The sequence below is a fragment of the Oculina patagonica genome, chromosome 7 (assembly GCF_052425735.1).
Source record: "Oculina patagonica isolate OP01 chromosome 7, crgOcupat, whole genome shotgun sequence".
In the NCBI taxonomy this organism is placed as follows: Eukaryota; Metazoa; Cnidaria; class Anthozoa; order Scleractinia; family Oculinidae; genus Oculina; species Oculina patagonica.
Window position 1 is genome coordinate 3,183,624 of NC_135764.1, and position 16,165 is coordinate 3,199,788.

The following is a 16,165-nucleotide window of genomic DNA, read 5'->3' on the forward strand; positions in this document are numbered from 1 at the left end:
AAAAAACAGGGCAGGACAAGCCATTTAAAACAAGGATTTTTTTTAAAAAAATGCCAAGTTTTAACTTAACTCAGATCCCAAAGACACTTCTGCCGACGTTTTCAATCGATTCAGTACAACATTTGTCTTCCCGTTAATCTGGCAAATAAAATCAAGTGCAATGTTTGTAAACAGTTGCCCGAAAAAATTGTACAGTTTACGCAGTTAGAACGCTAAAAATTACCCGCTTACAGTCAACAAAACAATAATTTTATTCATAAATTTTATAGTATAACGTGCCTAATTTATCTCTTCATTATTGAAGGAAATTTCTAAATACACGAAGACACTGTGTGTTTCTTCAATATCATTTGCTTTTGTCGTTTATACGGAATTTAATTCTCTGTTATTGCGAACTATTTCAGTCTCTGCGAAGGTTTTTTTCTTGCAGTAATGCTCCTATTTAGACATGAGTAGAATCATGTACAGGCGCAGTGAAAACGCCTTGTATTTATACAGTTCAGGTTGTAATTTACACCTCATTCTGTCAGGTTTTCCCGACAATTCACCGGTATAATTTGTACACCTGGGCCCGGTCTTTGCTAAGTAGGATGATGGCCATCAGACTAATCCGAAATTATTGTCGATCGCCTTAATTCTGAACGACCATTCCCAGCGGAAAAGATAGATAGAATAGAATGAAAAGTCATTACGCCTGCCGCTTTAGGAGATGGTTATAATAATAAAATAACTGATGCTACGAGGAGGAAACAAGGAAATGTTTAAATAGTTTCCAAGTCTCAGGGTTTATCCAAGCAGGAAAAGCACGAGCGCAGGTTTACAGCTGCGGTACAATTACAATTTCAAAAGGGCAAACGCAAACGCAAACGTGATAGCAAAAAATGTCCATGCGTTTGAAGCAAGAACCAAGGGAACGAAGACCCTGGGTACGAGGATGGAGCAAGGAACGTAACGTGCGCCTGCGCAATTTTTTCCCGAGATCGCGGTCATGTCCATTCTCGACCCCAGAGCCTTGTCTTTTGCACGTGCGTGAAAGAACTCTGGAGTCGAGAATAGGACATGTCAGGCTTCGCTTGCTTACGCTTGCATTTGCAGTTCTTACACGTGAAGCATGCGAAAGTGCAAGTGCAAGCCATGAGTTAGGAAACGGAATATTCTCCATTTATTGCGCTTACGTTTGCTCTTGCGTTTGTGTCGCACCTGTGAACCAAGCTAATGCTCCGCTAGTCAATATGTGTGTCGCCTAGCAAACCCGCGAGTCGGAAAATTCTCGAAGATAAGCCCGAGGCTTTGATTATTTGTTCCGTAGAGTTGTTATACATATACACAAGGCCATAGAGAATTCCCCTATGGCGGATTTCAGCCCTCGTCCTCCGAAGACGTCGAAAAGAATCTAGCAATTTTTTTCTTTGATATAACAGATTTATGCGTTGGCGACACGACGCCATTAATTGTTTGATCTGCAGGGTGGTATTCCCGTAAACTGTGCCACTGCGCAATAGGTTTCTTTGAAGTCATAGCCTCTTTCCAGTGCTGTAGTTCCAGGCCCTCTGCGTTAGTCCCTAGGACAACGCGGCCTACAACTTGATCCGGAGAGCTTTCCATCTCCTGTTTGACAAAGACTTGCAGACGAATGTCTTCCAAGTTTGCGTCGGCAACATCAAAGGCTAGAGCCTCGTTATAAACCGGAAATAAGCTGCCTGTTCGTAGAGTTGTTGTTTTTCGCTTGCGTTGTCTCTTTTTGATGTTAATCATTACAACTTCGACGTAAATGGCTAAAATTGCAAAAGAACAAAACGAAATTTCATTAGAACGTGCATGGCATTAGATGGTATTTCCTTTTTCTCCTTTCATTTTCTAAGGGATGTGAGGTGATGTCATAACGTGTCATATAGTTTCATGTTATGAAAAAAAAAACCTTATCGTGTTAAAATAAAGGATATGATGACGATGATAATGATGATGATGATGATGATGATGATGATGATGATGATGATGATGATGATGATGATGAAAACAGAGAGCGTGTTATATGGTTGCCATGTAGTAGAAAATGTTCTGAGTAACTGATAATTGCACCGTAGAATCCTTGCGCGTTGTTAATATTATTACACGGCAAAGCAGTTTGATCAGCAATATCTAGAAATTGCCAACCAAAACGGAAATTTGATTAACTTAGCCTTACACAACCAACATATTGTCAAACAGACGAGTGGAGAAAAAAGAAGATCATTGTGACTATCTTTGTGTACGCCCATTGTATAAGATCTACGTTTTTACCGATTTCTTAGCTCAATTTAAATTGTATCTACTGCGCGTGCTAATATCGATATTTGTTTCATGTGCTCTGACCTGGAAAACCTTCCTTGGTAGGCTTCAAGTGCTGTGCCTTAAAAACAACAATTGTCAGTCGTCTGGTCAGCGGCATAAACATAAGTGAGAACAACACTTGACCGAAGCCAAGGTCACGTGGTTGATCTTTGACCTGTCATGAAAGAAAATATAAAGACAGAAATATTGCCTTGGAAATTTGCCTCAATGTTTACATAATTTCAGTTCCTTGAGTCCAGCGAGAGGGAGTGGTTAACAACATTCATTGCAATTACTTAAACCTCGTCTCATTTTCTTTAATTTGAGCAGGCTGTGGCTCGATCTTGGTTTATAATAAGAAGCTCAAGAGTACGCAAGGAGTGGCTATTTAGTGGAATCAGAAGATCAATGGGCACCAGCATTTTTCGCGCTTTTTTCGATATAAATAGCCTTCATGTGATAAACGCGAAAAGCGAGACATGTCATTTTTTGTGATTTTCATTCATCGTTCTACTAAATTCTTTCGACGTATGCACCTGTGTTCCTGTGCGCCTTGCATTTCACTACAGAGTGTCTTTACTTCTTGTGTTGTAGACGGACGATAGTAGCAGAGAAGAGGTCACATAAATTGAATCCTATTCTTTACTGCTAAAGCCTGCTTACAAGGAACCTACTGAAGTTTTTATATTTCTCAACTAACTCTCATTTGTTCTATTTCGCGCCTGTCTATGAATCATTTCGTCTGTTGTAAACAGGCGATAGTAGTAGCGAAAAGGTCACATAAAGTGAATCCTCTTCTCTACTGCTGACGTCTGTCTACAAGCATCTTGTCTTTTTACTTGTCTACGGAAGATCATTCCTTCTAATCCGCGCCTTCCTTTAATCACTGTTTTGTTGTAGACAGACAGTGACAGTATAGGATAGGGTACACTTAAAGTAAATCCGATCCTGTAATGTTACCGTCTATTTACAAGGCACTTTCTGAAGTCCTTGTATTTTCTCCACAAGCGATTGTTCTTTTCAATTTACGCCTGTTACTCTAGCAGTACTTTTCTGCAGACCATTCCTTCTAATTTGCACTTTTCTACTAGCATATATATACAAGGCATCTTCTTAGTCCCGGTAATTCTCTACAGATAATGATTCTTTCTTTTTCGCACCTTTCGACGAATTATTTATTTTTCTGGTGTAGAAAGACGGTGACAGTATAGGATAGGGTACACTAAGTAAATCCAATCCTGTAATGTTACGTCTATTTACAAGGCACCTCATGTAGTCCTTGTACTTTCTCCACAAATGGCGATTGTTCTTTTCAGTTTACCCCTGTTGCTATAGCAGTACTTCTCTCCTGATCATTCCTTCTAATTCTATTTCTACTCTGTTAACAAGGCATCGTCTGTAGCACTAGTACTCCTCTATCGACAACCCATTATAATTCTGTTGTAGAAAGACGATAGCCGTATAGGATAGGGTACACTAAGTAAATGCAATCATATACTGTTACCGTCTATTTACAAGGCACCTCCTTCACAAACAATTGTTCTTTCTTATTCGCACCTGTCGCTGTAGCTTTAAAGTACTTCTCCGCAGAGCATTCCTCATTCTAATTTGCCTATGTCGTTACTACACTTTTTAATTAACACTTCTGTACACTTTTGAATTTCTCCACCAGCGATTGTTCTTTTTAATAGCAGTACTCCTCTGCAGATCATTTCTTCTGATTTGCCCATTTCTACGTATACTAAGGTCTGTTAACAAGACATCGTCTGTAGTACTAGTACTTCATTCTGTTGTAGAAAGACGGTTACAGTATAGGATGGGGGTACACTAAGTAAATCCGATCCTGTACTGTTAACGTCTATTTACAAAGCACCTCCTGTAGTCCTTGTATTTTCTCCACAAACGATTGTTCTTTTTAATTTACGCTTGCTGCTGCAGCAGTACTTATCTACAGATCATTCCTTCTAATTAGCGCTTTTCTACTACTAACGTCTGTTAACAAGACAACCTCGTTCCCAGGGTCTCTCTCTCCCTGCTCTGGGGGACGGGGAGAGAGAGAGAGAACTCGGGAACGAGGTTGTCTTCTTAACAAGACAACTTCTCTACTCCTAGTTCTTCTCTACAGATGATGATTCTTTCGTCTTCCCACCTTTCGACGAATTATTTATTATCCTGTTGTAGAAAGACAGTAACAGTATAGGATGGGGCACACTAAGTAAATCCAATCCTGTACTGTTGACGTCTGTATACAAGCACCTTGTTTTTTTTACTTCTCTACGGCAAATCATTCCTTCTAATCCGCGCCTTCCTTTAATCACTTTTTTTGTTGTACAAAGACGGTTACAGTATAGGATGAGGGTACACTAAGTAAATCCGATCCTGTACTGTTAACGTCTATTTACAAAGCACCTCCTGTAGTCCTTTTACTTTCTCCACAAACGGTTGAAGTTATATAGTTATTGTACTTCTCTATCTACAGTCAATCATTTCTTCTAATGTATTATTATAGTAGTATAGGAGAAAGCACACCAGTCTGCTTCTAACGTCTCTTTACATGCAGGCACCATCTGTAGTCCTTGTGCATCTCTACAGACCATCATTCATTCTAATTAGCGCCTTTCTATACTACTTCGTATGTTTACCACTCGCTCTCTCTAGTCTTGATATCTCCCTTTATACCATGCCATAGAAAATACAGCCAATCAGAATACAGGAAAGCCGTTGTATATTCGACGGTATTCAACCCAACCTTCCCATCGTGCGCTGCGGTTTTATTCTCGATGAAATTAAGTAAGCGTATTTTCTATGGCATGGTATAAAATAGTTACACAACACTTTCTCGTGGTATACTATGGAATATCCCACTTGTCACTTGTATTTTCTTCGTATACACACTCGCCTAAAGGCTCGTGTGTATACCGAGAAAATACAAGTGACTCGTGGGATATTCCATAGTATACCACTCGAAAGCGTTGCATAACTAGTATATATAAGATCATTCCTCCGAACTCGCCTTATACCACGGGCTCGTCTGGAACTAAGTGAAATGTCTCTGATCCAGTCGATCCTCTTAAAAATGGACACTTAAGGGACAGAACTGAGTGTCCATATTATATAAAAAGGGGGTTCGTATTATAGAAGTAGAGATGATAAAAATTCTAGGTTCTATGGTACCAAGTAAGCTGTCCTTAATAGAGGGGCCGGGAGGAGTAAAATGGAAACTGGGGTTTGGGTAAATGTTTACTTGCAAAATGGGATTTGGGTCATTGGGCCTGGGAATCACAAACAAATCAAAAAAATGGAACATGGGGAAAACAATAAGCTGGGAAATGGATTTTATACACCCCCCTTCTTTTCAGGACCCTCTTAATAAAGAGGTTTCCGTAAGAAGAGGTTTGATTGTACTGCTCTCGAAAAAATTCTATTCTTCCTTCTTCTGTATGTGTCAAACACTCACCTGCTGTAGTCTTTGTATTTCTCTACAGACGATCATTTCTTCTCGAACAGTTTCAGCTCCTACCATTTCCAAGTGATCTAAGTGATGAGTCACCTCCCCCACGGGGAAGGGGTGTGAAAATTTGTCCATATACATTAATGTGAAGCTTAAATTCTGTTGTTTGACAACATCGTATGGTAAGCCAAACTCGAAAACTTCATTTAAATTAGGATTGGCGTTTCTTTCGTGAATGTCTGTTTTCAGAATTTCCTTTTTCATCGCTGGAACCAGTTTAAGTTCTAGAAAAACGTTCGGAGAGTCTCCTGCATATTGTGGAAATTCCTCTCCCTTGATGAGCTTTACTATGAGCACAGTCCTGTAGAAGGAACGACATGTAGTTATTAAGAACCAAGAATTCTCAGTTAAATAAATAAAAAGAACTGCTATATTTAGAGAGGAAGCCACATCAGCTCTAGCTGGTTTCATGCGGGTCCTCTGTCCAGGTCGAATTGGAATTTGGAAATGTTGGTTTTTCAGGAGGAAGTAAAACCGGAGAACCCGGAGAAAAACCCTCGGAGCAAGGCGATACCCAACAACAAACGCAACCCACATATAGCACCGGGCCGGAATCGAACCCGGGCCACGTTGGTGGGAAGCAAGCGCTCTCACCACTGTGTCATCCCTGCTCCCCTCGGGGAAAGGATGCGAATTGCACTCTCCCTCCCTCTCGATTGAAATACCCAGATCCTTCCTTTTCTAAAGTACCCAAAGAGTTTTCTATGTTAATCAGGCGCTTTTGCGCGTTTTGTACATTACGTCACTGTGACGCCATCAGAATGTTGCTTAGCTACTTCGCCAAGAAAAAACTCAATTGACTCGGGGACAAGATTGCGACTAACTACACATAAAGTGTCCATATGTGATAATCATATAAAGGACGTTCCTTACCTGATAGGGTCAAATTGAAGAGAAAAATACACCCGGCCTAGGAAGTCTGCCTCGCTTGGAGGAATAAAACGCTCCACTGGGCCTGAATCCGACAGATCGTAGGGTGTCATAGGGTCTCGAGTTGCTGGGGACTTGAAGCAAAGAACGAGTGACGCAAACTCATAAATCCAAGGGAATTTAAAATGTTCTCTTTTCGCAGAAGTTACATATATGAGCTTCTGCTTTTTGATTATAGGTGTACAAAGCCATTCAGTTATGACGCACGTAGAAAGTCAATCAGAACTCGATGCAAAAATATGAAATCATCTATGATTGTTGTTTGTTTTACAGAGATGGCTGTATAAACAACTGTTTCTTTTGATTGATTGAAACGCGTTGTATGATTTTTGCCGAGGTCATCGCGTAACTGCTTTTGAAAATCAATCGAAAGCTTTGTACACACACTTGAAGACTGTCATTGCTATTCAAAACGAACTGATGAGTATCTACCCGACAATAAAAGACTTTTTCTTTGCTTCTAAAAAATATAGACAGTAAAAAAACATGCTAACAGACTGCAGACTCCATTGGCCAGAACTGGCTGGCCAGACCGGTATACGTATCGCGAGAACAGATCTAGAATTTCGTTGTTAGTCAGATTTGTCCTGTCAAATCAGTCAATGCATCAATATTATACACTGTTGTGGTGGATTTGTTGGAAAATCTCGTGGAAAAGGCCCATTTCACATTCAAAACCACCGGATCGGCCGGTCAGTTCTGACAAATAGAAGGCGCCCTTAGTAACGCTTCTATTAGTGTGTTTTTCTGTGTAGTTTTCTGTTTCTCTGTGTTAGGAAAGAAACTAATAAACATCTTTGAAGCACAGATGGCATGATTAGTTACCGGAGTTGGTTCTTCGTCTGAGCTAGAATAAGGGATTTCGTCATCATCCTTAATTGAGGAGTCCTGGGGTTGAACAGATACCACACTGACTTCCGGTTTAGGAATCCACGGAGGAGGAGCTTGGGAAGGATACTGCCGCGGAGGCGGTTTCCGCTTCTTTTGTGTGGTATCTTTAAAGAAGAGTAACAAAGAGTTTAAAAGTCAAGCAATTTTAGTGTGCTATTGTCCTCCATCTATCCATCTATCTATCTATCTATCTATCTATCTATCTATCTATCTATCTATCTATCCATACATCCATCCATCCATCCGTCCGTCCGTCCGTCCGTCCGTCAGTCAGTCAGTCAGTCAGTCAGTCAGTCAGTTAGTCCGTCAGTCAGTCAGTCCGTCAGTCAGTCAGTCAGTCAGTCAGTCAGTCAGCCAGCCAGTCAGCCAGTCAGTTAGTCAGTCAGTTAGTCAGTCAGTCAGTCAGTTAGTCCGTCAGTCAGTCCGTCAGTCAGCCAGTCAGCCAGTCAGCCAGTCAGTCAGTCAGTCAGTCAGTTAGTCCGTCAGTCAGTCAGTCAGCCAGTCAGCCAGTCAGCCAGTCAGCCAGTCAGCCAGTCAGTTAGTCAGTCAGTCAGTCAGTCAGTCAGTCAGTCCGTCAGTCAGTCCGTCAGTCAGTCCGTCAGTCAGCCAGTCAGTCCGTCAGTCCGTCAGTCAGTCAGTCAGTTAGTCCGTCAGTCAGTCAGTCAGTCAGTCAGTCAGTCAGTCAGTCAGTCAGTTAGTCCGTCAGTCAGTCAGTCAGTCAGTCAGTCAGTCAGTTAGTCCGTCAGTCAGTCAGTCAGTTAGTCCGTCAGTCAGTCAGTCAGTTAGTCCGCCAGTCAGTCAGTCGGCCAGTCAGTTAGTCCGTCCGTCTGTCAGCCAGTCAGCCAGCCAGTCAGTCCGTCAGTCCGTCAGTCAGTCAGTCAGCCAGTCAGCCAGTCAGCCAGTCAGCCAGTCAGCCAGTCAGCCAGTCAGCCAGTCAGTCAGTCAGTCAGTCCGTTAGTCAGTCAGTCAGTCAGTCGTTCATTAATCATTTAATCACTGTCAAGGGTGCAAGCAGGTAATCAATCAATCAATCCGCAAAATAATACTACTTGGTATCATCGCCTTTAGACCAATTGTTCACATACCTTTTTCGTCCGTTTCCTCGTCTAATGTTTCCTTGACTTCCTCAGCATGACCATTCCTCACTTTCTGAGTGGTCTCATTGGCCTCTGTGGCAGTTGGAACCTGTCTGTAGTCAAGGAACTGTTCCATGAACGAGAGATTCGTGAACCTCTTCCAACACAATACAGACAGGACTCCCAGAGCCATGACTGTGACCCAGACCACCACGGTCAACACCAGGGGAAGGAGTTCGGACTGAACACTCTGGAAAGTGATAAAGATCATCATTATCATAATTGGCAGAGTTGGGAAATGACATTAAAGCTACTACCCGATATTATTAATAATAAGGTCATCGAACGAAAGACAATGAGACCTTTGCAGTTGTTTGTCTTTGTTAAGTGCCGGCTTACGAAAATGAGAAAAGATTGCGTTTAATGCGATTAGGCTCTCGTTCAGGATCGCCCGAATCTCCAAACGAGAACCCACTCCTTTTAGAAAGGCAGTTGGTAAAGAGTATGTTATCGCTTAAAACGAAGATTTAAAAAGTTATGTGTTTAAGAGGTTGGGTATCACTTTTAAGTTCCAGATCTGTTCAAATCCGGCTACCCGCACGCAGTTTTGTCGTTCTTGCGTCGCAAACCAAGCGAGGCACACATGCATGTGTCCTGTTTAGCACATTGCGCGCTTGAATTGCGGAACCATGCGCGCATGGCATTTGGAGCGCACACTTTAACAAATCCATTAGAAACAATTTCTAGCTTTAATGAACGTGCCACGCGAACTTAACATATTAACATTTATCTTTCAAACTAATAAACTAAATCATTTTCTCGTCGTGCGCAGATGTTCCATCTGATAAGATGATGATTCTTTGAGAGGCAGTAAGTTATTGCAGCTTTATTGACGAGTAACGCAAATTCTTTAAATATGTCGACTACATTAGTTTTTAAACCAGAAACACACAAACTGGTTTATAAAGGGACACAAAAACTTTTCAAATACGGTGATTGAAGCGCAAAACAGTAACAAAAACAGTAAAGAAATCAAAGAGCTTATTACGAACTTTGATGTTATGTTCAAAGCTATTCACCCGATATTCAAAGACTTCAAAATCAGCGGATATAACTGCACGGTTTATTTTTACCACATGAATATTCTACGCAGTCCGCAAGTAAATTAGTAACGTATCTGACACAACTCAATTAGTTTTGAGCCACAAATGAAGGAATGAAGGAATTCCGAGAAATTATTATTCGGTTCGTTACTCTCGCCTTTTTAAAACTAATAATACAAACATAAATCTAAACATGTTCAAAAGCGTAATAACTTTTGCTGACCGCGTCAGCTGTATTTTGTTACCTATACACTTCTGAATATCCCATAAGCTATCCAATTTACATCAAACTCCACATAAGTAGCAACAAAGAAGAACAATCCTTACTGAAATCCTCATACTTTATGGCAAGCTAGACTGTGTAAACCGTTATATCTAATAAACTGATAATTTAATTCCAGTATAAAGTACGTAAAGAGCAAACTTGTATAAGACTAATTTATAGCTCGTTCCATTATCACATTGTGACAATAGAACGAGCTTTTGCTCTTACCATGATTTATCCAAAGTTAACTTCTTTTTCTTTAACTTTCTCAGATAGAAAATACTATGCGATGTTTTTACGGCACTAAGGCGCCTCAATCGCACTGTACGGGAGGCGACGCTGAGCCATAATATAACAACCCGTGTCATAAGCGAACAGTGGTTTCAATTAAAGATGACCTTTCAGATTTCACAAGGAAAACACACTTGATTTACATTGCAATTCGATATTTGTGTAAATTACGTGCTTTTTAATAACCTTCGGCTAGGGTGATCAAGACACGAGAGGCGAATTGGACACACGTTTCAATTACACGTAATAAATCCGATTAAAAATGATTGAAAGATCACGAAACGTTAAAAAGCGCGCGAAACGGCCCTGTCAGTACACGGGTTGTCATTTGAGCTGCATAGAATATCCCGATATTTAAGAGGGTGATTGTAATGTGCTTTTTAAACGATTTTTAAAGTTTACAGTACATCACCAAGAAGTGGCATGTTAAGCCAGGCAAAACGAGGGGTATCAAATGGTCTTTGCGAGCATTTGCGAGCATGCGAGCACAGCGTTTTTCTTTGCGAGCACGAGCATTGACAAAAATTAGCCTTGCGAGCAACGAGCACTTTTCAAAAACCTACCTCCACTGAAAACCGAGCATGCGAGCACTTGTTAAAATGTGCGAGCACGAGCAAACGAGCACCCACTAAAATTTTGCGAGCATTGCGAGCACTCCGACATTTTAAGGGACCATTCTTGACTCCTAAAACGAAAAAACATGTTTCTAGAAACACCCGCTGCGCGCGCATGTCTCCGCAATGTTTCCCAGTTTTGCCACCCGGGAAGCATTGTTTCCAGCGTCGATTTTTGTTTTCAAGAAGCAAATTTTGCTTCTGCTACACGGAAGAAATATTTCGTGTTTCCGCGCGGCATGGAAACATGGCAAAAGGAAGAAACAATTACGGAAACATGTTTCCAGCATGGTCCTGGAAACATATTTCCTCGTGGTAAATGATAAAGATGGTAAATTTTAAGCTCGGTGATAAATAATGAAGATTAATTTTTCAACAATGCCCGGACAATGACACGAGCATGGGACAAAGAAAAATTCTGAGTCCCCGACGGGAATCGAACCCATGGCCTCCCCGGATACCGGTTGGTCGCTCTAACCAACTGAGCTACGAGAGACTCGTGGTGAGCTGGGCCATTTACTAGGTTGATATGTGACACGCGTCCTGCATACTGCTAAGATTAGCAATGTCGAAATCATCAAATGTGTAGTAAATAATTAAGATGGTAAATTTAAAGCTCGGTGATAAATAATGAAGATGAATTTTTCAACAATGACACTGCTGATCCTAGCAGTATGTAGGACGCGTGTCACATATCAACCTAGTAAATGGCCCAGCTCACAACGAGTCTCTCGTAGCTCAGTTGGTTAGAGCGCCCAACCGGTATCTGGGAGGCCATGGGTTCGATTCCCGTTGGGGACTTAGAACTTTTGTTTGTCCCATGCTCTTGTCATTGTTGAAAAAAAAAATAATCTTCATATTTATCACCGAGCTTAAGATTTACCATCTTTATTATTTAGTACAGAAATTAAAAATATGTTTTATTACTTTTATAACAGATGCATCGCATTGCTGATCCTAGCAGTATGCAGGACGCGTGTCACATATCAACCAAGTAAATGGCCCAGCTCACCACGAGTCTCTCGTAGCTCAGTTGGTCAGAGCACCCAACCCCCCCCCCCCCCCCATCACTTTTCTAATGGTCCGTCCCTTACTAATCTTCATCACTTTTTAATTTGTGTCACAGACGTCTGGGCTAGAAATCACCAACATATGATAGGTATTGAGACAGATCAATACAGAGATTCCAGAAAGAATTTATGGCCGGTAACGACCTTTAAATACTCTTAATAAACCTTCATTTTAGACCTTTTTGTCAGTTTTTCAAGCAAAATTTATTAGATATTAACAAGAAAGATTAGGATAGGATTAGATGCTGCTTCTTTGATGGAAAAAAGGACGAGTCGTTTTTTTCTCTATAAATGTCAACAACATATTTGTTGTGATAATGGAATTAGTAGGTTTGCTTATCAGACCTCCGAGTCGGGAGATATCCAATTTAATAGACCGTAATAAATCAGTAAATAAATCTACTGATCCCCCAACACCAATTTCGGCTTTTGTCATGTATAATCATAAGTGGGTTTAAAGGTTTAATGCTCTAATAAATAAATATCTTGTGTTGTCGGCGGAATTGTGCAGAGATTATTGAGATACTCACTAATGTATGTGTCCAAATTATGCTTTCAAAATATATGCTAGAGGCAAAACCCTTTTTTATTTTACATATCATCGAGAAAACCCTTCACTTTTTTACAGCGATATTTTGCGACTTTAATCTTAGCGTCCAGAACTTACAGAACTTGACAGCGTAAGAATTCTGCCAGCAGAGAATTCCCCATTAGTTCAAATTGTTTTCAGAATTGCACTCCCTTTCATTTTTCGCATTTCATAGTTCGGAAGACGACTAACAATGAAATTTCAGTTTAAACATTACGTACTTTGAATTATCGAATCTCTGTTTATCACATCCGAGAACATCTGAGTGACTTACATGAATATTTTATTTTTTAAAAGTTAAAAGATCGCAATGTTGATTTTACTTTAATAATAATTTCTACCAAATCGCATCTTTCTTTTCTTCAATGTATTTTTGTCGCAACTTAATTATTTTTTTCGAGTTCAGTCGGTATGTAGCTAAATAACATGATAGTCTTTGCGTTAAATTTTTTTTCACTGAAGAAATACAACTGAAATAAAGTATGGATGCCCAGAAAGAATATTTGTAAAATGTTTCATCAAAAACATGTCAAAATGATTCATTTTTTTGCGTCCCGCTTCGAACACCGTCGGCATCCAATTTTAATCTTGGCCCTGTCAGATCATATTCTCTGCTAAAATGCCACATTCTCAAATGCTTTTAACGAAATAACCACAGAAAATAGAAAGAAAGAAATACCCCGGAAGACGAAACAACGAGAAAAAAATATCTTGTTATTTCTGTCACTCGTGTTGTAAGATATGTGTAATAGCCTAAAGGTATTCAACTTATACCGCTCGGAAAGTATTTTATTTTCTTACTTACCGACTCACCTAATTCTTAAAGTCGTTCTGGATAGCCGTATGATAAAAGCAGAAAACCAGAATGGATGTCTTTTTAAGCCGCGAAACTGCTCTTAAAAATTCACAGGATTTTTAGCCGAGTGCTTGTCAGTGATTACATAAATTACAACACAACGACGCATGCGTTCGCGGAGGGTGACAGAAAACAGCGAAATCTTCAGTCATTGTTTTTAAAATGAACTTGAAAGCTTGAAAATATTTTTTGACGATTTCCATGTCAGAGATAAAATCGGATTCGTTTTCAATACCACTTAAGGTTTTCGGATTGAACGAGGGTAAATGAAAATATTTTGACAAACAACAAAATAAAATTTCCTTCGGAAGCGGAGTGACGTCCGGAACTCAGAATGCTAATGCAATTTCGAGGAAGACACAGCTCTATTTTTAAACCCTGTCAGTATCTCATTAAATACGCGCACACAGAAAATGGCTGTCACTATTCAAAAGTATAATATTGATTCACCAACCTGGCGTGGTTTCGTTGATTTTGCATTTCAGTTTCATTAAATATTTGAGAGGCGAAAGAAATACATCAATTGTAACCTCTTTGCTATATACCGAAATATACAACGACAAATTTTTCGCATTTAATTTTGCGACCGGCCAGAAACAAAACATAAGGCAAAATTTAAAGATAGCAGAATGCATCGAAAATCGTGAGAAAGCGAGCGAAATACGAGCAAAAACTAAATTGTATTTACCAAATGCAAATCAAGACTTAGCTCTTTATTCTACTACATGACACTCTATTTATTTTGTCTGATTCATTTCAAATTTCTTGTACTTTAAAAGAAAATCTTTCTTTTCTCATGTTTAAACATAAGTGTAATTTACTCGGTACTCGCTTGAATTTGGCAGCAGCAAGAATTATGCAAAATAAATTTGAAATAAACCGCGCGGCGCAAGTTCTTATAATTTTAAAGTTGGTCTGTGCAAAATAGTTTAACAGTATAAATAATGGCAAAGAGATATCAATGAAAATAATTTACCTTGAATTCAATCGTCCAAGATTTCCTTCCTCCATCGCTGTTCCTGAATTTGGATTATGTTAATTTGAATTTCAGTGCGACTTAAGCCAAGGAAAGTGATCGGCGGAGAACAATAAACAGAAACCCGTTAAAATATGTATTGTATCTTGCCATCTACTTTCATTTTCACCGCAGAAATTGGAAATGTGGCCAGCGGTGGACGGATTAATCAAGAATAATTTTCTTTCGGTGCAAAGATAACAACAAAGCGAATTTGTATAAATTCGCCACCGCTGTGACCCACTGAATGGGTATGTTCGAATGGCCGGTGATTAACAAAGAGAACTAAATGAATCGAGAGCGAATGGGGTTTATTTCTTTCCTATGGCCTATCAATTGACCGATGTACAATGTTTTGTGATATATGCTACCCACGCCAAATATACTACGTAAACAATAGCCACATTCGGCTTTTTTCCACCCAAAGCAACGATTTTCAATTATTTATTATTCCACCGGGCAGCTGTCTTTTAAGAATCGTCTTCAACGGGTAAATTTTCATTTATTTCACGCTGTTTCTCGCTTCAGCTACCAGGTTCCCAAAATCCAGTTAAAATTTCAAAAGAAAATAAAAAAAAGTTGGCTCAAAATAATTTACGTGCCATGATTTTTCAATATACTCATTCGTGGCTTATTTATTTGCTTTTTGAATTTATAACACTCGCCTGATAAAACTTCTAATAAAAGGGTTCTTTTTTCAAAAATCATGTTAATTGACACATGTCACATACAGTATAAATTCTTGAAAAGAACCGATTATTTCCCAAAACCATTTAACAACTTCTGACGTACAATTTCACATCGTTGTTTTGAACTATCCTGCGTGGGTTTCTCATTCAGATTTCCAGCTGCTAAAATTTTTATTCGTGTCTAGATCCCAGCTCTCTGTCAGCTGCAAGCGATTACCTCGATTACCCTCGTGAGGTTTATTACATGAAGTACAAGTCGCGTGGCAGAGCTGTTGTAACTTTGACGCTAGGCGGGGTTAGTTATTTTTCAAGTCAACGGAAGCTTTCTGGGTCCATGTCATAGTATCTTCGTACAGCTGTTTATTAAAAATTACGCCCATTTACAAGTCGTTTGAGAGCTTTTATTGAATTTGATTGCTGTTGTTTGGTGCTATTACCAAACTGAAGAACAACAGCCAATCACAGAAGTCTGGGTCAGTTGTTGAAGTATCGCGCTACCCTAAGGAATAAGAGGCCTGGATGCAAGAGCCAAACAAACTCCATTTGGCGCAAAAACATGTACTAATGAAGATGAATTTTTTTTCAACAATGACACGAGCATGCGACAAAGAAAAATTCGGAGTCCCCGATGGAATCGAACCCATGGCCTCCTAGATACCAGTTGGGCACTCTAACCAACTGAGCTACGAGAGACTCGTGGTGAGCTGGGCCATTTACTGGGTTGATATGTGACATACTAGGATCAGCAATGTCGAAATCAACAAATGTTTACCAGCTTTATTATTTACTACACATTTGTTGATTTCGATATTGCTGATCCTAGCAGTATGCAGGACGCGTGTCACATATCAACCCAGTAAATGGCCCAGCTCACCATTAGTCTCTCGTAGCTCAGTTGGTTAGAGCGCCCAACCGGTATCTGGGAGGCCATGGGTTCGATTCCCGTCGGGGACTC

General features: G+C 39.9%; 1 protein-coding gene across 3 annotated transcripts; it reads right to left on the reverse strand.

The window, feature by feature from the left end:
• Positions 1-241: 241 nt before the first annotated feature.
• LOC144660119 (synaptotagmin-7-like) lies at positions 242-15,362 on the reverse strand. 3 transcript variants are annotated; one of them, XM_078520676.1, is made up of 7 exons: positions 14,483-15,362; positions 8,728-8,968; positions 7,577-7,746; positions 6,695-6,825; positions 5,768-6,122; positions 2,353-2,485; positions 242-1,775 (listed from the first exon to the last, which is right to left on the reverse strand). In XM_078520676.1, the coding sequence occupies exons 2-7, from the start codon at positions 8,909-8,911 to the stop codon at positions 1,360-1,362; spliced, it is 1,389 nt and encodes a 462-aa protein (XP_078376802.1). In that variant the 5' UTR covers positions 8,912-8,968; positions 14,483-15,362; the 3' UTR covers positions 242-1,359. The 3 variants fall into 3 exon arrangements, with proteins under 3 accessions (XP_078376802.1, XP_078376803.1, XP_078376804.1); XM_078520677.1 differs by lacking the exon at positions 14,483-15,362 and adding an exon at positions 13,464-13,580; XM_078520678.1 differs by lacking the exon at positions 14,483-15,362 and adding an exon at positions 13,456-13,566.
• Between the last annotated feature and the right edge of the window lie 803 nt (positions 15,363-16,165).